Below are 26,693 nucleotides of genomic sequence, written 5' to 3'. Positions count from 1 at the left end.
CTACATGGGGAACACCAGGAACCCGGAGAACGTGGAGTATTTCCAGCCTCCCATCAGGTTGCCCCGCTCCAGTTTGAGGTAGGCCCGGTCTCCCTTCTCCATCTGGATCAGCACGCCGTTGCTGGCCGCCTCGCGCGTCACGTCCTGGTCGCCGGCAAACGCCGAGATCACCGGCCAGCCGTTGTGCATCAGGCTCACCTGGAGATGACACACATGCAGTAGCGGTGATTTCAACTTTATGCCAATGACATTTCACAAACAAATTAATAAATCAGGTGTTATAGAGAAAGGACACACACACACACACACACACACACACACACACACACACACACACACACACACACACACACACACACACACACACACACACACACACACACACACACACACACACACACACACACACACACACACACACACACACACACACACACACACGCCCACACGCCCACTTTCCAGGTTTAATCAGCCATTGTGAATTTGAAATAATTTAGCCCAATGACTGTGAATAAAGGCATAACCTGTCTCGCGTAGCCAGACAACTATTCCACAATCTCCAAATGCCAGATAGAGTCTGGAACTGTTTTAATTAAAGCGTCCTTTAAACTTAAAAAAAGTTTAAAGCATTGTAAACTATGGATTGATTTGAGGTTATGTAAACAGTTGGATAACAGCAATTCAAACATTCAGGACATTTTAACCCTTAACTCCCCGGGATTAATTTATAACATTCCAGGATATCGCCCCGTGCAACCCTTATTTTGAAGATCCAAAACACCGCGACCAGATGTTGTGTCAGCTTAATGGTGTGTGTTGTCGGATCGATTGTTATTGTTTCACAAGCCGAGGAGAAGCATAGGCCGGCGCCATTACTGCAACCGCTAGGCTCTGTGCAAGGGGCGTTGTTTTGACCAGAAATGCCGCCTCGGAGGGGGATTTCGAGATTAAAGCACGCACAATGAAGATGGCGCAGCCAAGGGTCTAAGCTAACAACAGATAGCCATCCGAAGCTAATGTGCGTAGCCTTTCCACTAGATTGGATCAAACACTTTTATACAACCGAATAAATGTAGGCTACGTATTTTGGTAGTGTCGCGCCCGACAAATAACGCAGGCTATAAGTATTTTGGCGGGGAAATGGTTAACAATGCTTCTTTGTGATGTTTAGCCAACAATATAACTGTACTGTATGAACAGACAATGCAATTATTATATTTTTAGAGAGACACGAACGCACGCGTGAGCGCGCGCACGCACGCACACACGCACACGCACACACACACACACACACACACACACACACACACACACACACACACACACACACACACACACACACACACACACACACACACCAAACATTTGGAGGTAGAAAAGGCAATACGAAGGGGTTGGAAAGTGAACAGTCGACTCTATCCTCCATTGTCTCCCGTCCAATTCATCAGGCCCACAACCTGGTGTCCCATCATCACACCTGGCACTGGTTCTCTGTCTCCAGAGCCAGTCCTCCAGCTAAGGAGGCTCACTAAACACACAGTCTGGGCCCTATCTGGTTCCCTTATCCCCACTAAGGAGGCTCACTAACACACAGTCTAGGCCCTATCTGGTTCCCTTATCCCCACTAAGGAGGCTCACTAACACACAGTCTGGGCCCTATCTGGTTCCCTTATCCCCACTAAGGAGGCTCACTAACACACAGTCTGGGCCCTATCTGGTTCCCTTATCCCCACTAAGGAGGCTCAGTAACACACAGTCTACTCTATAGGCCCTATCTGGTTCCCTTATCCCCACTAAGGAGGCTCACTATATCACACAGTCTGGGCCCTATCCACTACACTGATTTGAAAATTAGTTACTAGTTTTTGATTATTATTACAAAACATACACTAACCACATCAGCCCTATATCAATTTTGGGTATTTGAAAATAGATCTACAGGTTTGTAAATTGTAATGCCAATACTTTTGTATTATCAAAATGTCTTCTAAATCTAGTCAACCAGGCCTGCAGTAGGCTATGCACTGGAGTAATTTGCATGACATTATTTAAATAAACTAGAAATATGAGGAAATTACAGAGGGAGAAATCAACTTTTAACGACCATGGATTGGCCACTGGGGCCTATACATCAACATCACCGCCATAATAGGATTGCCATTATGCCATAACTCAGAAATGATGCCTGAGTTGCCAAAAGAAGATCTGTTGTATAACCGATCAGTTGTTTTGGTATGACATTTTCTATTTAACAAAGTATCCTATATCATAAATTAGTTGCGGTAAATCTTGACAGTTCTAAATTCACGCAAAGCAAACGGCTTGAAAATGGTTTGAGTTATGATGATTTTAATTGAGGAGAGACGTAGCTCCTCGTTGGTTAGACACACATGGCAGGGGAATACACACATTAGGAGGCTCGACTTAACCCATTCTGACCTGAGATCAGATTCTAAAAATGTATTCTACATCCTGACAGTTTCATTCTGACCTGAGATCAGATTCTAAAAATGTCTTCTATGTCAGTCGATCTTCGATTTTTCAAAAATAGCAGACCTACAAGCTCGTAGCGCGCCACTCGGTGGCGTGCTATGAGCTTGTAGATCTGCTATTTTTAAATAGCTAAAGCATAACGTAATGCTAACACCAAAATGGGTTACCGCCTAAAATGGGTTAACCCTATTAATGTAACAGCCGTGTTGACACGCGCTCCAATGAGCAGCAGCCTTTCCACAATGTTCATCTGTGGAACCGAGTCAAACTGAATGCAATGCCTCCATTCAAATATGAACATTTTTGAGGGTCCCCTGTTCAGTTATGATTATTATTATTATTTTGGCGGGGGGGGTGTCACGGCCTGAAAAGGTTGAGAACCACTGTGCTAGCTAACAGGACACTGAGCAAACCCATAATTACAGCCCTCATATCACCCTCACTCACACTCCACAGTGATGCAGTTCAGGAGGGTGTGTGTGTGTGTGTGTGTGTGTGTGTGTGTGTGTGTGTGTGTGTGTGTGTGTGTGTGTGTGTGGGCGGGCAGATGATTGAGGGCCTGTCAGAGTTAAGAGCTACTTTAGTCCACTACTGCTCTTAACAGCAAGCCACCCAAAACAGTCCATTGCTGTCCTCCAAACACAGGTGGTTTTGATTACAGAAATACTCATTCAAGATGACATACAGACAGTGTATTACTCGTTTTAAACTTAAAGGCGCAGTGAAATGAAAAATATGTTTTTTTTGCTACCACTAGCTTTCTTCACAAAATGTGTTCATAAAGATGTCTACTATCACTCATCTTTTTCAAATTTTCTTCCCTTGGGAAACTTTGTGACAGCAGCTGGTAAATGGTACAGCGCCTTTATCCAAAGCGCTTTATTGTGCATTTGTGCATTACATTCACCCATTCACACACACATTCATATACCAATGGCAGAGGAAACCATGCAAGGCATGCACCAACCTGCACATCGGGAGCAAAGGGGTTCAGAGTCTTGCTCAAGGACACTTCGACACTATCTCTTACTTGGGGAAACCGGGATCGAACTGGGAACCTTCCGGTTCTCAAGTGGCTGCCTAACCCCTGAGCCACTGCCGCACAGTTTTAACGTGGCACCTTAGAATCAGATAAACCAGATAATCCCATTGCATGTAAGCTTTGGTTCGTGCCACTGAGAACTGAAAGCTTCAATTCAGCTTCACTCGCCTGAAGATCACAATGCAAAGTGAGCAAGAGAGACCGAGGAACAAGAGAGGATAACAGATGGACAAAAGCAGAAGAGAAACGAAAAAAAGTAATACTTAAAAGGTGAATTAACAGGGAAACATACATTTTGCATTTCTGTGAGAGGAAGGGAAGGTTGGAGGAAAATGGAAAAGAGAAATAAAGGCAGACTTTGCTGAGATGGAGAGGAAGTAGCCTATGAGAAAACAGTAGAGAGAGTCAGAGCTGTCAGACGGAGAAGTCAAAGAGAGGTGTTGCGTGGACGGGGAGAAAGAGAGAGGTGGTCGCTGTTCAGTGTGCATGTGATGACACGGTGACATGGGGCTGGCAGACAAAGGAGGGCCAAGCACATCTCTGTATACCCCTGTGGACACGCACGCACGACTACATCTCTGTATACCCCTGGGGACACGCACGCACGACTACATCTCTGTATACCCCTGTGGACACGCACGCACGACTACATCTCTTTATACCCCTGGGGACACACACGCACGACTACATCTCTGTATACCCCTGTGGACACGCACGCACGACTACATCTCTGTATACCCCTGGGGACACGCACGCACGACTACATCTCTGTATACCCCTGTGGACACGCACGCACGACTACATCTCTGTATACCCCTGGGGACACGCACGCACGACTACATCTCTGTATACCCCTGGGGACACGCACGCACGACTACATCTCTGTATACCCCTGTGGACACGCACGCACGACTACATCTCTGTATACCCCTGGGGACACACACGCACGACTACATCTCTGTATACCCCTGGGGACACACACGCACGACTACATCTCTGTATACCCCTGTGGACACGCACGCACGACTACATCTCTGTATACCCCTGGGGACACGCACGCACGCACGCACAAAGACACACCTAGTCACAAAGACACACAATAGTCACAAAGACACACCTATAGTCACAAAAACACACACCTAGTCACAAAGACGCACACCTAGTCACAAATACACACCTAGTCACAAAGACACATACCTTATCACAAAGACACACACCTAGTCACAAAGACACACACCTAGTCACAAAGACACACACCTAGTCACAAAGACACACCTAGTCACAAAGACACATACCTTATCACAAAGACACACACCTAGTCACAAAGACACACACCTAGTCACAAAGACACACCTAGTCACAAAGACACACACCTAGTCACAAAGACACACACCTAGTCACAAAGACACACACCTAGACACAAATACACACACCTAGTCACAAATACACACCTAGTCACAAAGACACACCTAGTCACAAAGACACACCAAGTCACAAATATACACCTAGTCACAAAGACACACCTAGTCACAAATATACACCTAGTCACAAAGACACACCTAGTCACAAATATACACCTAGTCACAAAGACACACACCTAGTCACAAAGACACACACCTAGTCACGAAGACACACTAGTTTATTTTTCTGCTTTTAACTGTGTTGTACTGTTTTTATCCTGTACGGCGACCTTGAGTGCCCTGAAAGGCGCCTTATAAATAAAATGTATTATTACTAGCCACAAAGATGAGGACACATTGAGTTCCTTCCATAGCAAAGTCACAGTTGACAGTTCAGCAGACCCCATGTGTCACTTTAGCCTGGACTGCATGAATGGACCAGCGACAATGGTTTGTGACGTCGGCACATTGTCAATGTTTTTAGGCAAACGGTTCACGTCATTGCAAATCGCAGTTGTTATGGGATGGCTTCTGTTGAGTGTGACATCAGATGCCATGCATCAAGGCCAGCCTTTTGTCAACAAAATCGTATGATATTTAGTCAACTAAAACTAGACTAACACTAAAACATTTCTGACAAAAATATTATGAAAAACTAAATAACAAATTGCAGTCAAAATCTACAATGGAGAGAGAGATGGAGTGGGCGAGGGAAGGGGAGTGAGAGAGTGTAAGGGTTTCAAACAAAATGCCACACATCGTGTAAGTTCTGTGAAATTGTGCACACACATTCCCACTAGGCCGAGGAAGAAATGCCACTTGAACATTTTCAACTCAGCCTCGTGGTGACCCTATCACAGTCCGATTAGTGTTTTTTACCTCTAACTGCACGGATCTGTGTAAAACTTTGTATGCACACTCCCTAGAGGAGTGTGCATACATCTGCTCTTTATAGCGCTACCAGGAGGCCGACATAATTATGTAAAACACATTTTCACAATGATTCTATAGTTCTAATAAAAGTAGTCACATATTTTTGCCTTTGAATAATTGAAAGGCAACAGACTAGACTAGAGTGACGTATACATTTCTCACATGGCATAAGTATTGTATATAATATAAAGATCGGATCGGGAAAAATCGGTATCGGCATGTCTCAAAATCAAATAAAACGTGACCAGTACATCCCTAGTTAGCAAAACAAGACAATGTAATAAACAAATTATCACACAGCACATTGATATATTGTGTGTCCGTGTGTGCATATTTTGTTATCGTTGGCTAAGATTTTGTCCACGGTTCAATGCTGTTGGCAAACGTTGATCAAAATACAAGTAAAGATGAACAATAATGTAATAATAATAATTGAGAGCCTAAAATGGTTTCATTTTCCACCACTGACGCACGCACGCACGCGCACGCTCGCACACACACACACACACACACACACACACACACACACACACACACACACACACACACACACACACACACACACACACACACACACACACACACACACACACACACACACACACACACACACACACACACACACACACACACACACACACACAGGGATATACAGTATAATGTGCAAATCTCTCTGTTCCTACACCAAGTCGTTTATTGACACAAATGGTCTCTATCTGTCTCTATGTCTCGGTCACTGACACACACCCAGGGTCAGCATGTGCTGTGTCAGTGATGTATGGCTCTAATAAAGTCATGACAGTGGCTTTGGAAGGATGAGCCAGTGATCACACGCATGTGCGCGCACGCACGCACGCACGCACGCACGCACGCACGCACGCACGCACATTATCAGCCATTAGTACTAATTAAGCACATGTTATCTGGTCTATAGTGTCAGTCTTTCATTGATCTGCATCCATTAATGCAAGAACCGATATTATTTTTAAATGTATATTACAGAAAGTGACAGAAGAAGGAAAAACTAGAAAAAGTGCCCTTCTGGGCAGGAAGGTAATCTTAGCCAATCAGTGTAGAATCAGAGAAATCCAACAGACTCGTCTTGATCACATGACTACAGAGATCATGTGTACCGATTTGCATGAGATTTGGATGGAATCTGTGCGACTCGTGCCAATTCGAGATTTGGATGGAATCTGTGCGACTGTGCCAGATTCCATGGCAATCGTCGTTGGCATCCAGGGAGTGTGTGTGCAAAGTTTGGCATGGATCTGGCCAACGGTGCCGGAGATTAGCTGGTAACAGACGGACGGACGGACAGACACATACATACACGGACGGAGTGCAAAACATACTCTCTCCCCATGCCTTCGGCCTGGTGGAGACAATTAATAGAAAAAGGTATAGGAGTGACGCAAGGAGGGAGACATGAGATGGTGGAGGCAAGTTAGATACCCTCACAAAAACATGCAGTAATCCTGGTCTCTAAACTACCTCCCCCTGGCCAGCCGGGGTCGCCTGATACAGGGGAAAGGAACTGGTCGGAATAATGTGTTCCTTCCACGCGCTACGTCCTGCCAGGGAAACTCTCCCCCGTCAGGTCAAAAGAAGCAGCTTGGACTCCTCATGCATAGAAGATGAGGTCAGTCCGCTGCCCACCCAGGTTGGCAGAGGAAGTCTAGCGCCCAGGATTACATTAGATAATTGACACTGTGAAAAAATGGGTTGCAAAATCGTGGGATAAAAAATATATTAAAAGTTGACTAAACATTTCAGATGACTAAAATATGACAAAAGCTAAATGGAATTTTATTCAAAAGACTATGACTGAAACTAAATCAAAATTTGCTGTCAAAATCAACACTATAGTAAGTCTATAATTTCAATGAGAAACAATGAGTTAGTGTGGTTGTTATAGGATTCTTTTTGCTAGCAAAGTGAACAGGAAGACAGGAAGAACCAGGTGCTCACCGGAGATATAAAAGTGACTAAGAGTAAAAAGGTGCTCACATGCACAAACGGAATCAAGGCATAGAAAAAGAGAGACGATCCGTTGACAAATAGCAGATCTACAAGGCACTCTGTGCCGCGCTACGATCTTGTAGATCTTTGATATATTATATTCTTTCAGAGCGAACGTTTTTCACTCAAATATTTTCTTTGTGGGGAGGGGGGGGGGGTTAGCAGCCACATACAGATCATTCTGAGGGTCCTTGACATGAAAAAGGTTGAGCACCACTGACATAGAAACATAGGTTTTTCAGAAAACTGTTAGGATTTAGAAGCCATTTCTTTAATAGAATCAGCCTCAGTCCTAAATGGGTTAAAAGGCAACAGCCAGCATGTTTCGACCATAACTGCGCTTCATCAGGGCGAGAAATGATGAAGACCAGTTATTGTCGAAACATGTTGGCTGTTGCCTTTTCATTAAATAAAGGCTACTCCTCTTTGAGTGCCCGGATCATCTCTCTTTTTCTAAAGTGAACCTGTCTTTTCGTATAACTTTTACACAACAGAAAGGTTAAGCTTTGGGTCATGCTTCACACACAATATAGAATATAAATGGTATGACGGAATTCAGCTCCCAATGACGTTCGTCACTTGCGTCAGTGGCAGTGCAGCCGCACACTTTCGTTATAGTTTTTTCCCACCCCAGCATGACCCTTCATTTCCATGCTTCAATCTCTCAGAACTAGCCCCCTTTATGTCATTTTCTAAATGGCATTCCCATTGTGAGCAGTGACAGAAGAAACACACGTTTAGCATGTTCTCTCTCTCTCTCTCTCTCTCTCTCTCTCTCTGATTAAGATGACTTTAATAAATGTGAGGTCGGTGTGCAACAACTCGTTAAGGGACTTCAACTTATCTGATCCCTACTTCTTGTTTATAACTGAGACCTGTTTGAAATGTGGAGAGAACACAATTCCTTATCTGAGCAGTATCCCAACTGTTGCAGCCCTGTTGGGCTTCACGGTCCATCAATGCTACTGTTAGGCTATTTAAAGATATGTACTGTACAAACAACATATAGGATGTATTTTACATCAGTGTATTGTGGCTATATGTCTATCTCTGATTATTAGTCATTATTTTTAGACTTGATACTTGTGATATCTATAGATTAAGAAAATATTAAATTGACTATGGATATATTCTCCATCTTGGGATGGTTTTGTTGCCCATGAGCCCTAGGTAGGTCTAGCAGCTGTTTTTGCCAAACAGTTCTGCCTCTCTGTGCCTCCCTCAGAAAAACATTTGAGGCGCATATGGGCAGGGTTGGACTGGCCAACCCTTTCTTCTCTGTGTCGATACAAAAACAATGGTTTTCAGATGTTGTAACTACATTAGTTGAGTCTGTTTGTCTGTCTCAGTCAGTCTAGGGGCAGACCTAAAGATTATGTGGGCCCGTTTCCAGAGCTAATGTGTGTAGTTGTAATTCCTTGCATATTTTACTACACCAGTGCTTACATTGTCCATGATTATTAGATAAAAGGAAATGGAAAGGACAACAACACCGAAGCAAGCGTGTTAATGTCTAGGTTTACACAGGTGTGATTACATTGTCTTTTCCTCCCTTAGCTTCAGCCGCATTGAGAGAGACCGAATGTAATCTGATTTGATGTTACTTCAAACGGGATGAAAAGATGAGATGAGGGTGGAGGGGAAAGAATTAAATAATGCAGCACCAGATGTTCCAGTAAGATCCACTTCATATGCTGTCATTCATTCTAGGGGAGATATAAAAGGAGTGGGAGTCAGTGTGGGTAATAAAAGAAATAACAGCTCTCTAATAGTGGGGAGTATCCATAATAGGAGATTTGACAGCAGGCAGCGTACAGCTAATAACTTCACTCCAACTGCTCACATTATGTAAAGGTACGGCACGATGTGATGGCTTGGTTCATCAACACTGCCTGGCAAAGGTTTATGCTCGAAAACAGACGCAGTGTGAGTATATCCATTCATACAATGCTCTCAGGTGTGAAGGTCCAAGTCAGCCACGGGTTGCTATACTGTGTTGAATAAGACACAATCAGTGGTGGAAAATGTATTTTTTTACTAAACCCATTTAGACCTGAGGTCAATTCTACAAATGTCTTCTAAATCTTGACAGTTTTCTGAAAAACCTATAGTTTCTATATCAGTGGTTCCCAAACTATTGAATATATACCGTATATTAAAAGATTTGCTGCACATTCTCGCAATTTCGATCTACAAGCTATGAGCTTGTAGATCTGCTGTTTTTAACATAATGCTTAAAACACAAGGGGTTCCCATCCTGAATGGTATCAATACTGCAATGTAGAAACACTCCTGTCACAAGTAAATGGTGTGAGCTTGGTGCTGCTGATCGCCACACTTGGCGCACCATCAGTCACGAGGGCATCTCGCACACCTCCAGGAGAAGACCACACCTCCAGGAGAAGACCACACATGCAGGAGAAGACCACACCTCCAGGAAAAGACCACACCTCCTGGAGAAGACCACACCTCCAGGAGAAGACCACACCTCCAGGAGAAGACCACACCTCCAGGAGAAGACCACACCTCCAGGAGTAGTAGTACTCATCCTACTATAAATGTATCTGCGTGTCTGTCTGTCTGCGTGTGTGTGTGTGTGTACGGTTGTAATGCACGTAACTCGAGAATAGTTTGACCCATCGACTTCACATGCAACACACGCGTTCCACACCCCCACAGGAAGTGCAGTGCCAGGTATTGAGTCGGTCAGACCCACAGTTCTCCAGAACCACCACAAAAGGATCTGGTCAGGCTCTGCCAGTGGGCCTAATGAGGCCAATTCCTTTCACCTGGGCCAGGCTCTGCCAGTGGGCCTAATGAGTCCAACTCCTTTCACCTGTGCAATTTCCAGCCTCTGCCATACACAGGCACATACACAGATCTCCATGTGGGACACCAGCTGACAGTTAAAACAGGTGCTATGACAACGTATATCATTAGGTTCCCAGTGGCCAACTGCAACAGACACGTACAGGTCTAGTTATACATAATGTCCCATTTAAAGTTTTCAAATGTATAACAATCTTTTGAAAATAGCAGATCTACAAGCTCACAATGAAAATTGGAAATGACAAACAGATTACTCACATTCTACTCAGATTACCATACTATATAGCATTCGGAGATTGTGAAATAGTTGTCTGGCTACGCGAGACTACTGAACCAACAAAACAACAAAACTGTTGAATCTCATTTCTGGTGAAGTGACAGTGCTAAAAAAACTCAACAAGAACAATAATCACATCCCAAACCAGCAAAGAAAAACAGAGCCCAGTGAGTCTCTGGAGTCTGGATGCGATTCTTGCTCAGTTAGTGAACAACGCTATACTGAGCATCCTGAATGCCAGTGACAGCAGATCCCCAGGAGAGATCTATCTTCCTGGAGGATGACTGCTCCTTACAGAGTAACTACGGGGGTGTGCATACCAAAACAAACATGGACATACATGATACCAAAGAGAATTGCAGAATACTTGAAGCCTAAAAACTGTGACTATAGTACATTGATTCGCTGTCCTTTATGACATAACAGATAAAGAAAACAACAATGAATATTATTAAACAGTTTGCACATGCATGTCTGTGTGTGTGTGTGTGTGTGTGTGTGTGTGTGTGTGTGTGTGTGTGTGTGTGTGTGTGTGTGTGTGTGTGTGTGTGTGTGTGTGTGTGTGTGTGCGCGTGCGTGCGTGAGTGATAACATCTAACCTCTAACCACATCTAAAGAGAAGACATGTAATGCCACCCCTGTGTTCATTCCCAACAACTAACAATACATTCACATATTATTAATACCTTTCAAAAATCCTGCTCTCTCTATCTACACAACCCCAATCACCCAGCCAACGTCACGCACGCACCTCATGCACGCAGGAAGGCACGCACGCACGCACACATGCACGTGCACGCACGCACGCACGGGACAGGTCTGATTAATAAAAGATTAACAGATAATTATATTTGGTGTTCCTGTTAAAACACTTTGCTCACACTTCTGTACACGTAGGTGGCAAAGAAAGTGACGATTTAGCGTGCGTGTGTGCGTGCGTGCGTACGTCTAATGTAGAGATGACAGATGGGAAGCTTTATCACTGTTATCAGTGAGACTGTACAAAGCAAGCAATATGTATTCGCACGCACGCGCGCACACACACACACACACGCACACACGCGCACGCACACGCACACGCACACACACAGTACAGTACAGGAAGAAAGTGTGCTGCAAATCGTACAAAAGCATACAGGCTTCTACAGACACATGCACGCATGCATGTGCACATGTAGGCATGTATACACGTGTGCACACACACGCACACACACACACTGAATCGTCACTATCATTGCCACCTACACGTACAGAAGTGTGAGCAAAGTGTTTTAACAGGAACACCAAATATAATTATCTTTGTATCTGTCGTGCACTTTGCTGAAAGTGTGCCCATCAGTGTCTCCCTTTAGTACGGAAAATACCACATACAGTAGATATGATTGGCAGAAGAAAATACCAGATACAGTAGTGAGTGGCAGAAGTGGGTGGCATCGTTGCTGATCAACACATTCTGGCAGTGGCTCAGGGGCAGTGACCGCTGACCGGTAGAGCGGCCGGATTCGATCCCGTTCTCCCCCAGCTTTAGTGTCTGCCCACCTGTGGTGTCACTATACAGGTGGGCAGTACCAGACGACTAACTGGGGCTAATAATGACTGCAGGACGCTATGGAGAGCTCCAAGAAGCTCCAGTGCAAGCCAGATGTTTGTTAGTGTCGGTTACCCACCTGCTGTGCTGTGCTACGCAATCTTATGTACAGATGTACACTGTGTTTGTTATAGTGTTGGGGTACCCAACTGCTCTGCTGCTATACATAACCTTATAGATGTATGTGCAGGGCATCAGTCAGGATAACTAACCCTATACAGTACATATAGTTCTGTCAGGTTCTCCTTTAGTCTGTATGTTCCAAACTGAACATGATGGAAGTCTTTTTATTGTATTTGATTATATTGTGTTTTTATTGTGTGATATATATGGATCTCCTTTGAGTCTGGAATAAAGATCGAATTGGGAAGGCAGTCACTTGTGCCTCCCATGCCTATTTACATAATAATTATCCTTCTGAAACTCCAAGTACAGCAGAGTTGCTCACACTCGTCCTTGAAACAATAACACACTGTAACACACAACCAGCTGGAAAACACATGTCTGTGGGGGTCCGGCAACAACACCCAGAATGCACTGCCTCTCCCTGGCCAACAGCACACAAACAAAAGCCCAGAGAACCGTGGAAGATGAGAAAAGAGATACGATGTGTATTTCTGTCGTGCAGACTCCCTAAGCTCGATGCCATCTTCCTGTTTTGAGATGAAATAAGGATTGAGCTGGCCATGAACAGGGTTACAGGGGCACTGCTGCATAGATAGGATGTATTTCATGTAGAGTATTACCTGGCCATGAACAGGGCACTGCTGCATAGATAGCATGTATTTCATGTAGAGTATTACCTGTGTTAGTGTGTTCAGTAGACTAATCTGATGGTAAACTGGAGTCCATGCAGGACAATGATAAGCTTTCCTGACCAGCTATAAACATTCTGTATACTGTATGCATTAAAGGGAGATAAGTCGGCTATGACAATAGATATATGTACTAGTTGTGAAAACGTAAAAATGTGCTGTTCAACCTTTACATTCAAGAAAGTGCTTAAAGATAATATTTCATTATAATTCATTATAAATCATGAAATATTATTTCTACAGTATGTGAACATTGTTGTCCCATGCAATGTTGTCTTTGTTTGTTTGTATTTCGTTATTATTTCTATTTTAAGACAAAAAGGGTATAGGCATTATAAGCTGTGGCTTCAGCCTACACCTTTTTGGTACAAGTTTAGCTAACTCTGTACATGGCTTAAAACCAAAATAAAGCCATGCTCCATAAAGAGCAGTCTTTCTCAGATCAGAGATGACACTGAAGTCTAAGTCATCTCATGTTCTGTTGGAAGATGAAGATGTTAAGTTTTTCTTAATTATACAAGAACGGGACCTTTTTTATAGAGTGAAGACTCTTAATCCATCACATGACCGGATCAGGGCAACCGTAGGTATGTTATAATCAGAGAGTATGATGTTGTAGTAAAGCTAAAAGCTACACACAATCAGTGACGCAAAAAGTATTTGCATCACATTCATTGGACAGCATCTGCAAAAACATGAAACTGTTACATGCTTGTTTCAAGGGTGCCAATATAAGACAAATATGTATGGATCCTTCAGGACTCATAAGTCCAGAAAACACAAGGAATGTTCCTGAGTGATTGGTTTACTGACTTTACTGTGAGAGACTTGGTTAGTCTAGCCTTAAGGCTCTGCTATTTAAGGGAGACCATCAAAAGGAAGAGGTAACACTCCATTGGCAGCTAGCAAATGGCAAAAAAGAATATTACAATGATCTGCCAGTCATTTTATTGGCATGAGGCAATTGGTGAATGTGGAAAGATATATCCTGTTAGCCTCATTATGGGCCCACTCCAGCTCCAGCACACACCTGATTACTTACGCGATGTTTTCCTTGAGATTAATTTGTTTTGATGTCACTACAGATACTGTAATCTATTGAATACAAACACTGTTGCAGGACTTGCATAAGGAGAAGAGACTGGAGCAGCACGGACATTTAGAGCCTTTTATTTAGGTGCTGAGTATACAAAAGACTAACGTTTCGACCTTGCGGTCTTCTTCAGAGTCATGTCAGAGTCAGAGTCACTGTTGCAGGACTGTTACAGACGTCCCCGATTTTGCTAAATAGTTAATTAGTTATAGTCTTTGCCGCATTTTTGACTTTGACTTTGGCACTTTTAATTTCGTTATACTTGTTGCAATGACAATAAAGTTCTATCTCTATCTTTAGAAAACAGACTGATTAGACTGTTGCCATGTTGAGGCCTAAGATTTTACCAAAGCACTAAAGATTTGTCTCTTTACCTGTATCTGTATCTCTCTCTGCCTCTGCATGCCTCTCTATCTGCCTTGGTCTGACTTTCTTTGTGTGCAAGTGAAAGTATATTGTGCACAGGGCACTTTGTTTAAGGAATGCACTATTCCATTTATGGGAAATGTTCTGGACGATAATAATACATACATAATACATCTTGAGAATATAAATATGTGTCTCTTCGTAATTTCAAGTATATTGTATTTACCGGTAGGTTACTGCAAACATATTACTATTAATTGTGATTTGATTATTATAAAAATATGCATTTGTTGAAAGGACATATTTAATTTAAACTAAGTGAATATAGTTGCTTTGTAGGAAGGTATTTTCCTAATTTGAGAAAACAAAAAGAATAATAACAAGTTGGTGCAAATTGTCAGTGTGTGAAACAGGCATCAAAACATCACACCACCCACATCTCATAGCTTGAAGAATGGATATCACAAGTTGAATGTCCATATAGCCATCTGCAGGCTGCAATGACTACAAAAGTGTAATCATTGCAACACATTGAAAATAGCACAAGCTCACAATGTGTAGTGTTGCAACGCCCTATGCACTGTCAGTTTATAGATCATCATATTTGTGGTGATGAGATTGGTGTAGAGGGTGGGAAAAGTACAGACCCCAAGCCAGTCAACTAGTTTACTAGCCTTAGATTAAGACTCTGGTAGATGGATTTTATCTATTTTGACATTTTCATAGCCGGGATTGAGCTCAATGTAACCAGGACGTTCGGCCACGGACGAGATTAAAACACGTCTTTATTGAAAACTACGGACTTATACATTGTACGAGGCTACGAGCACAACGCCAGCCTCCTTAACATTTGGGCCAAGAGGGTGTCCCTGCTGGTGTCCCTGCAGTGACCACAGGGATAAGAGCAGTGACCACTGCAGTGATCTCTCTCTCTCTCTCTCTCTCCCTCTCTCTCTCTCTCCCTCTCTCTCTCTCTCTCTCTCTCTCTCTCTCTCCCCTCCGTGCACCATGTTATCTTCCTATAAGGCAATCAAGCAGTGGGAGTTTTCAACACAGCAGATGTACTGGCTAGCTGGCGGGACACAGAAGTGTGGGGTAAACGGCACACAGGACAATCCTGTCTGTTGATTCAACTCTCAGAGTGTGAAAAATAGCCCACATTTTCACACTCTGAGAAATGATTAACACTTGCACGCATGCACACACACACACACACACACACACACACACACACACACACACACACACACACACACACACACACACACACACACACACACACACACACATGGCAGTCCATCGTTGTCGATGATGACTTCATACAGTATCTCCTGGGGGTAGGGGTGGGGGGTTTCAGCGCTTGTTGCCCTCATGTGGATGTTTAGACCAATTCTTGATCCGCAATCCGGTCCACACGTGGGGCAGATGTGTGTTGAACCTGGTTGGACAGGTCTTGCAGCATGCAGGCTCATGCCGCTACCTGCACTTCTCTGCACGCCTCAGGGATGTCTCGGCCTCCAGGTGGGAAACACCCGTGAGGCAGAAAGAGCGCCAGGTGTCTCGATCTGCTGCTGTCCTTTCCAGGTTGGAGGGTGGAATGTTGCAGTCCTTGAGAAGCACCGTCATGTGGTCCTTATGGCGCTTACGTTGTCCTCCTGCAGACCTCTGGCCGGATTGGAGTTGGCCGTAGAGAATCTGTCGTGGTAACCGGACTGCAGGCATACGGATCACTTGACCTAACCATGCTGGGAGAGTTGGTGCGTGTGTAGATCTCTTCATAGGGCATGTGGTGCTCCCATGTGATGCCCAGGATCCATCGCAGACAGCGCATGTGAAAGGCCTCCAGCAATCGTATGTCTGTATGGTGTCCAGGCTTCTGAACCATACAGTAGTACACACACACACACACACACACACACACACACACACACACACAAACTCTGGCCACCTTGATGAGTCACACCTGTTTTTTTCCTTTTCACAAAGTGATTTCTAGCGGGATTTAACTGACGTCGAAATAAATAATAAATAAATAAAATAATTGGGGTACATGGCAAAATGTGAGTTATCCAGCAAGTGAATCGTTTGCAAACCAAGCAACACAATTTGCACAACCTGTGTGTGGTGCAATGTCTCTAACCAAAGTCTGTGTGTGTGTGTGTTATATATATTACCATATATATATATATATATATATATATATATATATATATATATATATATATCCTGCGTTTTCACACTCGAAATCATAATAAGTGACCACAAAAACAACAAAGTGGCATGCATGGGACATCGTTATTCTGCATGCATGCCCTGTTGTATAGCCCGTGTATTACAACCCTAATTAGCTCCATGGCATGAGTCAAGTGCTACAACCGGCGGTGGGTGTGTTTTCTCTCAGTAACATGAAGGTGATTAGGAATACACGGCACACTTGACAAGAGGGCTTTTCACCCCCGCACACCGCCTGCCTTCAACAGTCATCGTGGCATGCTGTTGTTGTCATGCTAATTAACCCATTCAGGCCTGACGAAATTAAAAGAAAATCTTCTAAATCCTCCAGTTTTCTGAAATAAATATTTTCACGATTTTTCAAAAATAGCAGATCTACAAGCTCGTAGCGCGACACTCGGTGGCGTGCTATGAGCTTGTAGATCTGCTATTTTTGAATAGCTAAATTACAACATAATGTTTAAAACACCAAAAGGGGTTCCCGCACAAAATGGGTTAACTCAATATTCCGGTAATAAAGCGTAAGTAGCATAATGTGCCGTGCACCCAGGGAACCAAAAGCAGAATTACACACAATGAACATTTAATTAGCCAAATGTGGGCAATGCACAGAACGTTGTTGGCCGTGTGCGTTCATATGCAGGCCTATAATTAACAGTTTTAGGCAGTGTGGAGATTGTAATTCATTCATGTTCGCTGACATCATTTAAGGAATGAATATACAGTATAGCCTATATGACACTGTGCTGGCAATCAGGACCAGTTGTTTGCCGCAAAGATATAGGCCCAAATAGTGGCAAAAAATTTAAAAAGAATATAATATAACAATATATATATATTATATATATATTTATATTTATATTTATATATATACTTGATTTAAAATACATTTCCAAAAACATGCGGCAGGATAAAGAATTTTATGCATTCAAAATTAATATATATATATATATTTTTTTTTTAAATTAAAACCCATGCAATAAAGCTAATTCATTCCATGAATAAAAACAATAACAATTAAGAAGTGTGAACATTGTTATTTTCACTAGTTTGGGTCCCGGGCAAACTGAAAAGTTTGGGAACCACTGAAATATCATCTCACTTGCACAGAGCTGTCCATGCTGATGGCACAGTCTAGAGCTGTCCATGGTGCTGATGGCACAGAGCTGTCCATGCTGATGGCACAGTCTAGAGCTGTCCATGGTGCTGATGGCACAGTCTAGAGCTGTCCATGGTGCTGATGGAACAGTCTAGAGCTGTCCATGGTGCTGATGGCACAGTCTAGAGCTGTCCATGGTGCTGATGGCACAGTCTAGAGCTGTCCATGGTGCTGATGGCACAGAGCTGTCCATGGTGCTGATGGCACAGTCTAGAGCTGTCCATGGTGCTGATGGCACAGAGCTGTCCATGGTGCTGATGGTACAGAGCTGTCCATGGTGCTGATGGCACAGTCTAGAGCTGTCCATGGTGCTGATGGCACAGTCTAGAGCTGTCCATGGGTCTGATGGCACAGTCTAGAGCTGTCCATGGTGCTGATGGCACAGTCTAGAGCTGTCCATGGTGCTGATGGCACAGTCTAGAGCTGTCCATGGTGCTGATGGCACAGTCTAGAGCTGTCCATGGTGCTGATGGCACAGTCTAGAGCTGTCCATGGGTCTGATGGCACAGTCTAGAGCTGTCCATGGTGCTGATGGCACAGTCTAGAGCTGTCCATGGTGCTGATGGCACAGTCTAGAGCTGTCCATGGTGCTGATGGCACAGTCTAGAGCTGTCCATGGTGCTGATGGCACAGTCTAGAGCTGTCCATGGTGCTGATGGCACAGTCTAGAGCTGTCCATGGTGCTGATGGCACAGAGCTGTCCATGGTGCTGATGGCACAGAGCTGTCCATGGTGCTGATGGTACAGAGCTGTCCATGGTGCTGATGGCACAGTCTAGAGCTGTCCATGGGTCTGACTCGAGCATCTGGCTAAACGCTGCATGCCTACTGTACAGCAGCAGCTGGTCCACTGGCTGCACTCCGCTTATAGGCTCCACGCCTAGCGATTAATTATGACTGAGCGACGGGCGAGCGCCTGGCTTTCATCTGTATAAACGCCTCCCGCCGTTGTCTCCCGGGAGAAAGGCATCACAAACAAACGTCTACAAACTAACTCCAGGGCAAATTTCTCTCTCTCTCTCTCTCTCTCCCCCCACATTCAAGTTTTATGAAGTGAAGAAAAAGCATCTGTGTATCTGGTGTGCACAAAACCACCGCACGCGCACGCGCACGCGCACACACACACACACACACACACACACACACACACACACACACTGACCTGTATGGTTTGGCGGTTGTAGACCTTGACCACGTGGAAGTTAAAACTGTAAATCCCTTTGCGCGGTGAAATAAAATTACTTCGCTCTTCGTCAAAATTCTTCCCAACATTTACTAGGATCTGCAGAGACAGCGTGGAAGATTTACACACGAGGAGTGTGTGGATAGAAAAAGAGGGAGGATGGAAGGAGGGTTAGATATCAAATCAATCTTCATTATACAGTACAATATTTGGCCTTGCGCTTGAATTCAAAATGTATTAAGAAATAACAAGGTGTATAAAATTATGGCCATCCCAGAATCAAATGGACTTTACAGCCGAGCTTGCAAATGTATAACAACGACAAAAGGAGCCTATAGAACTAATGTCCCACACCTTTCAAATAAAGAACTTAAGACTGTGGAAAGAACCCAATCAATCTTTCAAACGAAATTTCCAATTATGCCTTCTGCACCCAAATGTCTGTTTTTATGAGTGCAAGGCAGGGTGGATGAGAACTAATGTATAATTGAATGGCCAGTTGAAGGAAATTAACATTTAAGACACCCGACTAGGACCTCGCCCACGTAACCTATCGTTATTAAATTATTTGGCGAGATGTCAGTTCCAATATCCACTATATTGCCAGGTGAAAAGTTTTCCACTTTGTATTCTCTATAAACGCTGCTCCCAGAATGAGAGCAAATAAAATTCATTCCAATTCAATTTTCGCCGTTTTGGAACAGGCAAGCGATTCTGCTTTCTTCCTCACGAGACATTAACAGCGGGCCACGGGAGACGTTCGTGCGCTTTTCGACGCCCTTCTATTTCTGGTAAACTTTTAGAGTCGGGCTTATCCAATATGCCTATAGGCACATTTCCGTCCTTATATGCTCTTCACGCTTTAATTGTATATAGATAGGCCTACTACCAAGTGTTTTCTTCTGAACTCTTTGACTTTTATACGCCGTTTATTTTTTCACACCCTATGTGAAACTTATATCTGCAGAAATGCCAACTTGCCTATTGACAAAATACCGTATACATCGTAATTTCTTATATGCAAATGTCTTGAAACGCATGTCTTTAATAGGTTGAAAACATATAGTTCTATAGCCTACTGGAAGGGTGGGGGGAAAAATATCTAAAATCTATAAGCTATAACAATTAAGGCGTCGTGCATGGTCAGTTGTTTTTGAGAAGCAATAACACGGTCGTACAACAACAATTTACAATTTAGGAATTTAGCAGACGCTCTTAATCCAGTGTGTATAAGCACAGCCACATATTATGTGTCTTAATGACTAGAATACGGATACATAAAGTGCCTGTGTCTATACCTGGTCGAAGTAGATGACCATAGTCCTGTTGCTCATCTCGGAGGGCTCGTGGTTGGTGTTCCTGACGGCGGAGAACGCCACCTTGGCGCTGCCCGAGCGCACCGAGATGCCAAGCGCGGTGCCGGTGGGGTCCGCGGCGGGGTTGGAGTCGCACACCACCAGGCACTTACCCTCGAGCACGATCGGCTCCGTCTCGTTCTGAGCGCGGCTCGGGCTCGCCGCGAGCCACATGGCACCCAGCAGACAAAACGTCAACATGATGTTGAGCACTCTGGGGGGGTGACTTTCTCACCGTGGATCTAATCCCGTGGAAAAGGTATCGGAAGAGTTTCCAAGTTTCTACGAAGAATTACAGATGTGTATAGTCGCCTTCGGGGGGGGGGGAGCAGATAAAAGCTTATATACCTGCGTTGAGATATACAACTCAGGTTGTTTTATTCTTTCTCGTATGCCTGTGCTGACTCCTTTTCTGGTAGATTAGGCTACTTAAATCACACCCGCGGAGTCTTCTGAAGAGAAACGGAGCGTAGCAACAGTCCCCCGTTCCGTTCTGCGTTGCTTTTGAGGTGGTGGTGGGTGGAGGAGGGAAACAGTCCTTAACCTTTTGTCATTGGTTTTCCAGGTCTGAACTTCTTTGTCCTTCGCGAGTCTCAAAGTCAACGCCTTTTCCTCTCAAGAAGAAGCGGCGACGGCGGCAGCAGCGAGCAGCGATGCGTCGGGGCCCTTGTCGAGTCGCAGCGCAGTAGAACGCATAGCGCACGGGGCTCCGTCTGCTCTCGCGCGTTGAATTATTGATATGTGAGATATTGGAGTTTCAAACACAAAGACTCGGGATGAGCGGACGCGCGCAAGTGATATCCCCGCCCCCTCCTCTCTCTTTTTTCTTCTCTTCCAGTGACGCCTCCCTCCCCTCCGGTAACCGGTGCCCATCACCCGATTAGCCTGTACGGGAGTCTCTATATCCCATAGCCCGAAGGGCAATGGCGGAGAGTAATGAAGTACATTTACTTGAGAAGTACTGTAGTACAATGTTAAGGTATTTGTACTTTACTTGAATAATTCCAATGTGCAATACTTTTACTTCTACTCTTCTCGAATCAAAATAATGTACTTTTACTGCACTACATTTATTTGAAAACTGTAGTCACTAGTTACTTGTAGATTTTGATTATTACAAATCATACATTAACCACTATATACATAATTTGATTATGTTATGCATAATTTAACTTTTTCGGTGCATAATATGCTTGAGGCACATCTTTGGCTATACGTGAGAAGAGCATTTTGTTATAGCAGGAGATGGGTGTTAAAAATAAAGACGAATGTAGTGATGTGAAGAAAATGCCTCACATCTGTGGAGCTGGTAATATATATGCTTATAGGAGGGAGGTGGAAAGGTGTATATATATGCTTACTGCATGTATAGGAAGGAGATAATATAAGACATCTCCAAGGAAAGACACCTGTCCATTATATTGAGAGCAGGTGGGAAAGAAAGAAAGAAAGAAAGAAAGAAAGAAAGAAAGAAAGAAAGAAAGAAAGAAAGAAAGAAAGAAAGAAAGAAAGAAAGAAAGAAAGAAAGAAAGAAAGAAAGAAAGAAAGAAAGAAAGAAAGAACGAACCAGTGGAAAAACATAAACACATTTTTTACTTAAGTAAAAGTATCAATACTGCAATAGAAATACTCTGTTGCAAGTAAAAGTGTGGTATTCAAAATGTATATTGACAATTTTTTGGGGAAAAAGTACCAAAAGTTGAAATAACTAATTTTGTATGCAGAATGTCCCATTTCACAAGTTTTCAAATGTATAGTAGCCTATACATAAAAAAAGAAAATCGCAGAAAATAGAAGCTCACAATTTGTCGCATCGCAATCGCAACGCATTGTGATGTTGTAGATCAGCTATTTTCAAATGGCTGAAATATACAGTAGGGTGGAAGTGCATGGTTTGTGTTGAAACTTGTCATAATCAAAATGTAAAGTAACTTAACTAAAGTGTTCCAAAAAATGTAGTGGAGTAGAATTATAGACAATATCTGCTTCTGTGATGTGGAGTTAAAGGAAAAGCAGGAAATGACAGTATTGGAATTTAGTACAACGTAAAGTAGCCTAAATGTACTTAGTTACTTTGCCACCAGGCAGGGGTGTCCAAAGTGCGGCCCACAGGCCAAATGTGGTCCGGAAAGAATGTTATGCGGCCTGTGACTTCATACCTGAATTGTATTATGAATGGTTCGCCCCAACAGTATGTATTTTTTACATTGAAGTTTTTGAGTGGTGCAACCACTCCAAGGAACTGCAATGTCCCTATGGGACTATATGTCCCGATGTTTAGAGTACCAATAGGGGCAAAAGTGGCGCTGTTGTGCCAGAAACAGAGAGAGAGTGTTGCACGGTTGCCTGCTAATTACAGAGAGAGAGAGAGAGAGAGAGAGAGAGAGAGAGGGGAGTTGCACCACTCAGTTCACACGTGTGTGATTTTTTATTCACCCATGGGCATTTCCCAGAGTATAATTTGTTAGGATTCCTTGTTCCTTGTTTTCTCATTCTGAAGGGGTCAAAGAAAGACTATTTGAATATTTTTTTTTACCTTGCACGTCTGGTCATATTTGGTAGGTTGGCCCTTGGGTGTTTTAATATTTTCTAACATGGCACCCTTTGAAAAAAGTCCGGACACCCCTGCTTTACACCATTGGAAACAATCAAACAAAGCAACATGGCGAGTGCTTTTCAGCAGCAATCAGTTACACCAATTGGTGCAGCTTCTTCAAGGTAAAACCTTAAAGTCCTACTATTTGTCACATACATTGCTGTATTATTACAGCCTATAGGCTATATGCAAAATGTGTTCTCCCCATTTGACCCGTCTCTTGGAGCGCTGAGCTGCAGCCATGCCGCGCTCGGGAAGCATTTGTAGTTGATGTACGGGATAGGACATCATGAGAGATAGAAAACACCCTGCAGGCTTATTATACATTTCTGACCATTGTTCCAAGTTTCTCTCTGACCATTATATATATATATATATATATATATATATATATATATATATATATATATATATATATATATATATATATCTGTCTTCATCTCATCGCTCTACCCTTGCAATGTCCATCCCTCCGTTCCACCGCTGCACCCCCTCAATCACAATAGTTGTCTAATAGTTGTAGATTTTGATTATTACAAATCATACATTAACCACTATATACATAATTTGATTATGTTATGCATAATTTAACTTTTTCGGTGCATAATATGCTTGAGGCACATCTTTGGCTATACGTGAGAAGAGCATTTTGTTATAGCAGGAGATGGGTGTTAAAAATAAAGACGAATGTAGTGATGTGAAGAAAATGCCTCACATCTGTGGAGCTGGTGGAAAGGTGTATATATATGCTTATAGGAGGGAGGTGGAAAGGTGTATATATATGCTTACTGCATGTATAGGAAGGAGATAATATAAGACATCTCCAAGGAAAGACACCTGTCCATTATATTGAGAGCAGGTGGGAAAGAAAGAAAGAAAGAAAGAAAGAAAGAAAGAAAGAAAGAAAGAAAGAAAGAAAGAAAGAAAGAAAGAAAGAAAGAAAGAAAGAAAGAAAGAAAGAAAGAAAGAAAGAAAGAAAGAAAGAAAGAAAGAAAGAAAGAAAGAAAGAAAGAAAGAACGAACCAGTGGAAAAACATAAACACATTTTTTACTTAAGTAAAAGTATCAATACTGCAATAGAAATACTCTGTTGCAAGTAAAAGTGTGGTATTCAAAATGTATATTGACAATTTTTTGGGGAAAAAGTACCAAAAGTTGAAATAACTAATTTTGTATGCAGAATGTCCCATTTCACAAGTTTTCAAATGTATAGTAGCCTATACATAAAAAAAGAAAATCGCAGAAAATAGAAGCTCACAATTTGTCGCATCGCAATCGCAACGCATTGTGAGGTTGTAGATCAGCTATTTTCAAATGGCTGAAATATACAGTAGGGTGGAAGTGCATGGTTTGTGTTGAAACTTGTCATAATCAAAATGTAAAGTAACTTAACTAAAGTGTTCCAAAAAATGTAGTGGAGTAGAATTATAGACAATATCTGCTTCTGTGATGTGGAGTTAAAGGAAAAGCAGGAAATGACAGTATTGGAATTTAGTACAACGTGAAGTAGCCTAAATGGACTTAGTTACTTTACACCAGGGGTGTCCAAAGTGCGGCCCACAGGCCAAATGTGGTCCGGAAAGAATGTTATGCGGCCCGTGACTTCATACCTGAATTGTATTATGAATGGTTCGCCCCAACAGTATGTATTTTTTACATTGAAGTGTTTGAGTGGTGCAACCACTCCAAGGAACTGCAATGTCCCTATAGGGACTATGTCCCGATGTTTAGAGTACCAATAGGGGCAAAAGTGGCGCTGTTGTGCCAGAAACAGAGAGAGAGAGTTTTGCACTGTTGCCTGCTAATTACAGAGAGAGAGAGAGAGAGAGAGAGAGAGAGAGAGGGGAGTTGCACCACTCAGTTCACACGTGTGTGATTTTTTATTCACCCATGGGCATTTCCCAGAGTATAATTTGTTAGGATTCCTTGTTCCTTGTTTTCTCATTCTGAAGGGGTCAAAGAAAGACTATTTGAATTTTTTTTTTTTTACCTTGCACGTCTGGTCATATTTGGTAGGTTGGCCCTTGGGTGTTTTAATATTTTCTAACATGGCACCCTTTGAGAAAAGTCCGGACACCCCTGCTTTACACCATTGGAAACAATCAAACAAAGCAACATGGCGAGTGCTTTTCAGCAGCAATCAGTTACACCAATTGGTGCAGCTTCTTCAAGGTAAAACCTTAAAGTCCTATACTATTTGTCACATACATTGCTGTATTATTACAGCCTATAGGCTACATATGCAAAATGTGTTCTCCCCATTTGACCCGTCTCTTGGAGCGGTGAGCTGCAGCCATGCCGCGCTCGGGAATCATTTGTAGTTGATGTACGGGATAGGACACCATGAGAGATAGAAAACACCCTGCAGGCTTAGTATAGATGTCTGACCATTGTTCCAAGTTTCTCTCTGACCATTATATATACTGTATATATATCTGTCTTCATCTCATCGCTCTACCCTTGCAATGTCCATCCCTCCGTTCCACCGCTGCACCCCCTCAATCTCTGCACTTATTCCTTCCCTGCTCCCAGGATGTCTCCCTGCATGTTTTTCTTGCATCTCTTTCTTTCTTCCCTTTCGCTTTGTCCCCTCCTTATTTATCTTCCCTCCCCCCCTCCTTTATCTATGCATCCCTTTGTCTCTTCTCTTTCCCTTCTCACAGTTAGTCTCCCCGCTGTCTTTCCGTGCCAGGGTTCTCTCCTTGGAGCTTATACAGCAGAGAGCCGCTCCTAATACAAGTTGACGGTGAATGACGGGCCAAAAGGACTTCGATTCTCTCAGATGCAGCATAATGGATGGGGACAAGTGACATCGAATCATTGTTTCTCTCTCTTTCTCTCACTTACTTTCACACACACACACACACACACACACACACACACACACACACACGCACACGCACGCACACAAAGCACTGCCAATTACATGGCCTCCCTCTTCATGCCTCCTCCTGCAATTGTGTGTTTGCGAGATTAGCTCCAGACACACAGACAGACGAGAGGACTCAGAGATTCTCAGAATCCACACAGTATTTTTGTATTATTTGAATGTTTTTACAAAAAAAAATAACTTTTGAGATGCGTGTGTGTGTGCATGCATGCTGTTTCCATGCATGCATGTACAGTATATATGCGCGCGTGCATTCTCTGAGGAATAGCTGCGGCTATCATGAATAGAATCCTCATTGCCTGCAGACTAGGAGTCATATATTTGTTTCTGTCCTTTGCCTGTCTGTCTATCTGCATGTCTGTCTGTCAGTCCATCTGTCAGTCAGCATTGCTATCTGCGTTTGCTAGTTGTCCTCGCTCTG

At 43.1% G+C, this 26,693-nt stretch overlaps 1 protein-coding gene across 1 annotated transcript; it reads right to left on the bottom strand.

Moving 5' to 3' along the window:
* Positions 1-20,987, bottom strand: cbln1 (cerebellin 1 precursor; the record flags this gene model as incomplete). The annotated part of the gene is made up of 3 exons (XM_080761127.1): positions 1-198; positions 19,411-19,530; positions 20,730-20,987. 3 exons carry the CDS (start codon positions 20,985-20,987, stop codon positions 1-3), a joined length of 576 nt encoding a protein of 191 aa, XP_080617253.1.
* Between the last annotated feature and the right edge of the window lie 5,706 nt (positions 20,988-26,693).

The sequence above is a fragment of the Protomyctophum bolini genome, assembly GCF_963924005.1.
Source record: "Protomyctophum bolini genome assembly, chromosome: 4".
Lineage (NCBI taxonomy): Eukaryota > Metazoa > Chordata > Actinopteri > Myctophiformes > Myctophidae > Protomyctophum > Protomyctophum bolini.
This window is presented reverse-complemented; position numbering and strand designations above follow the sequence as displayed.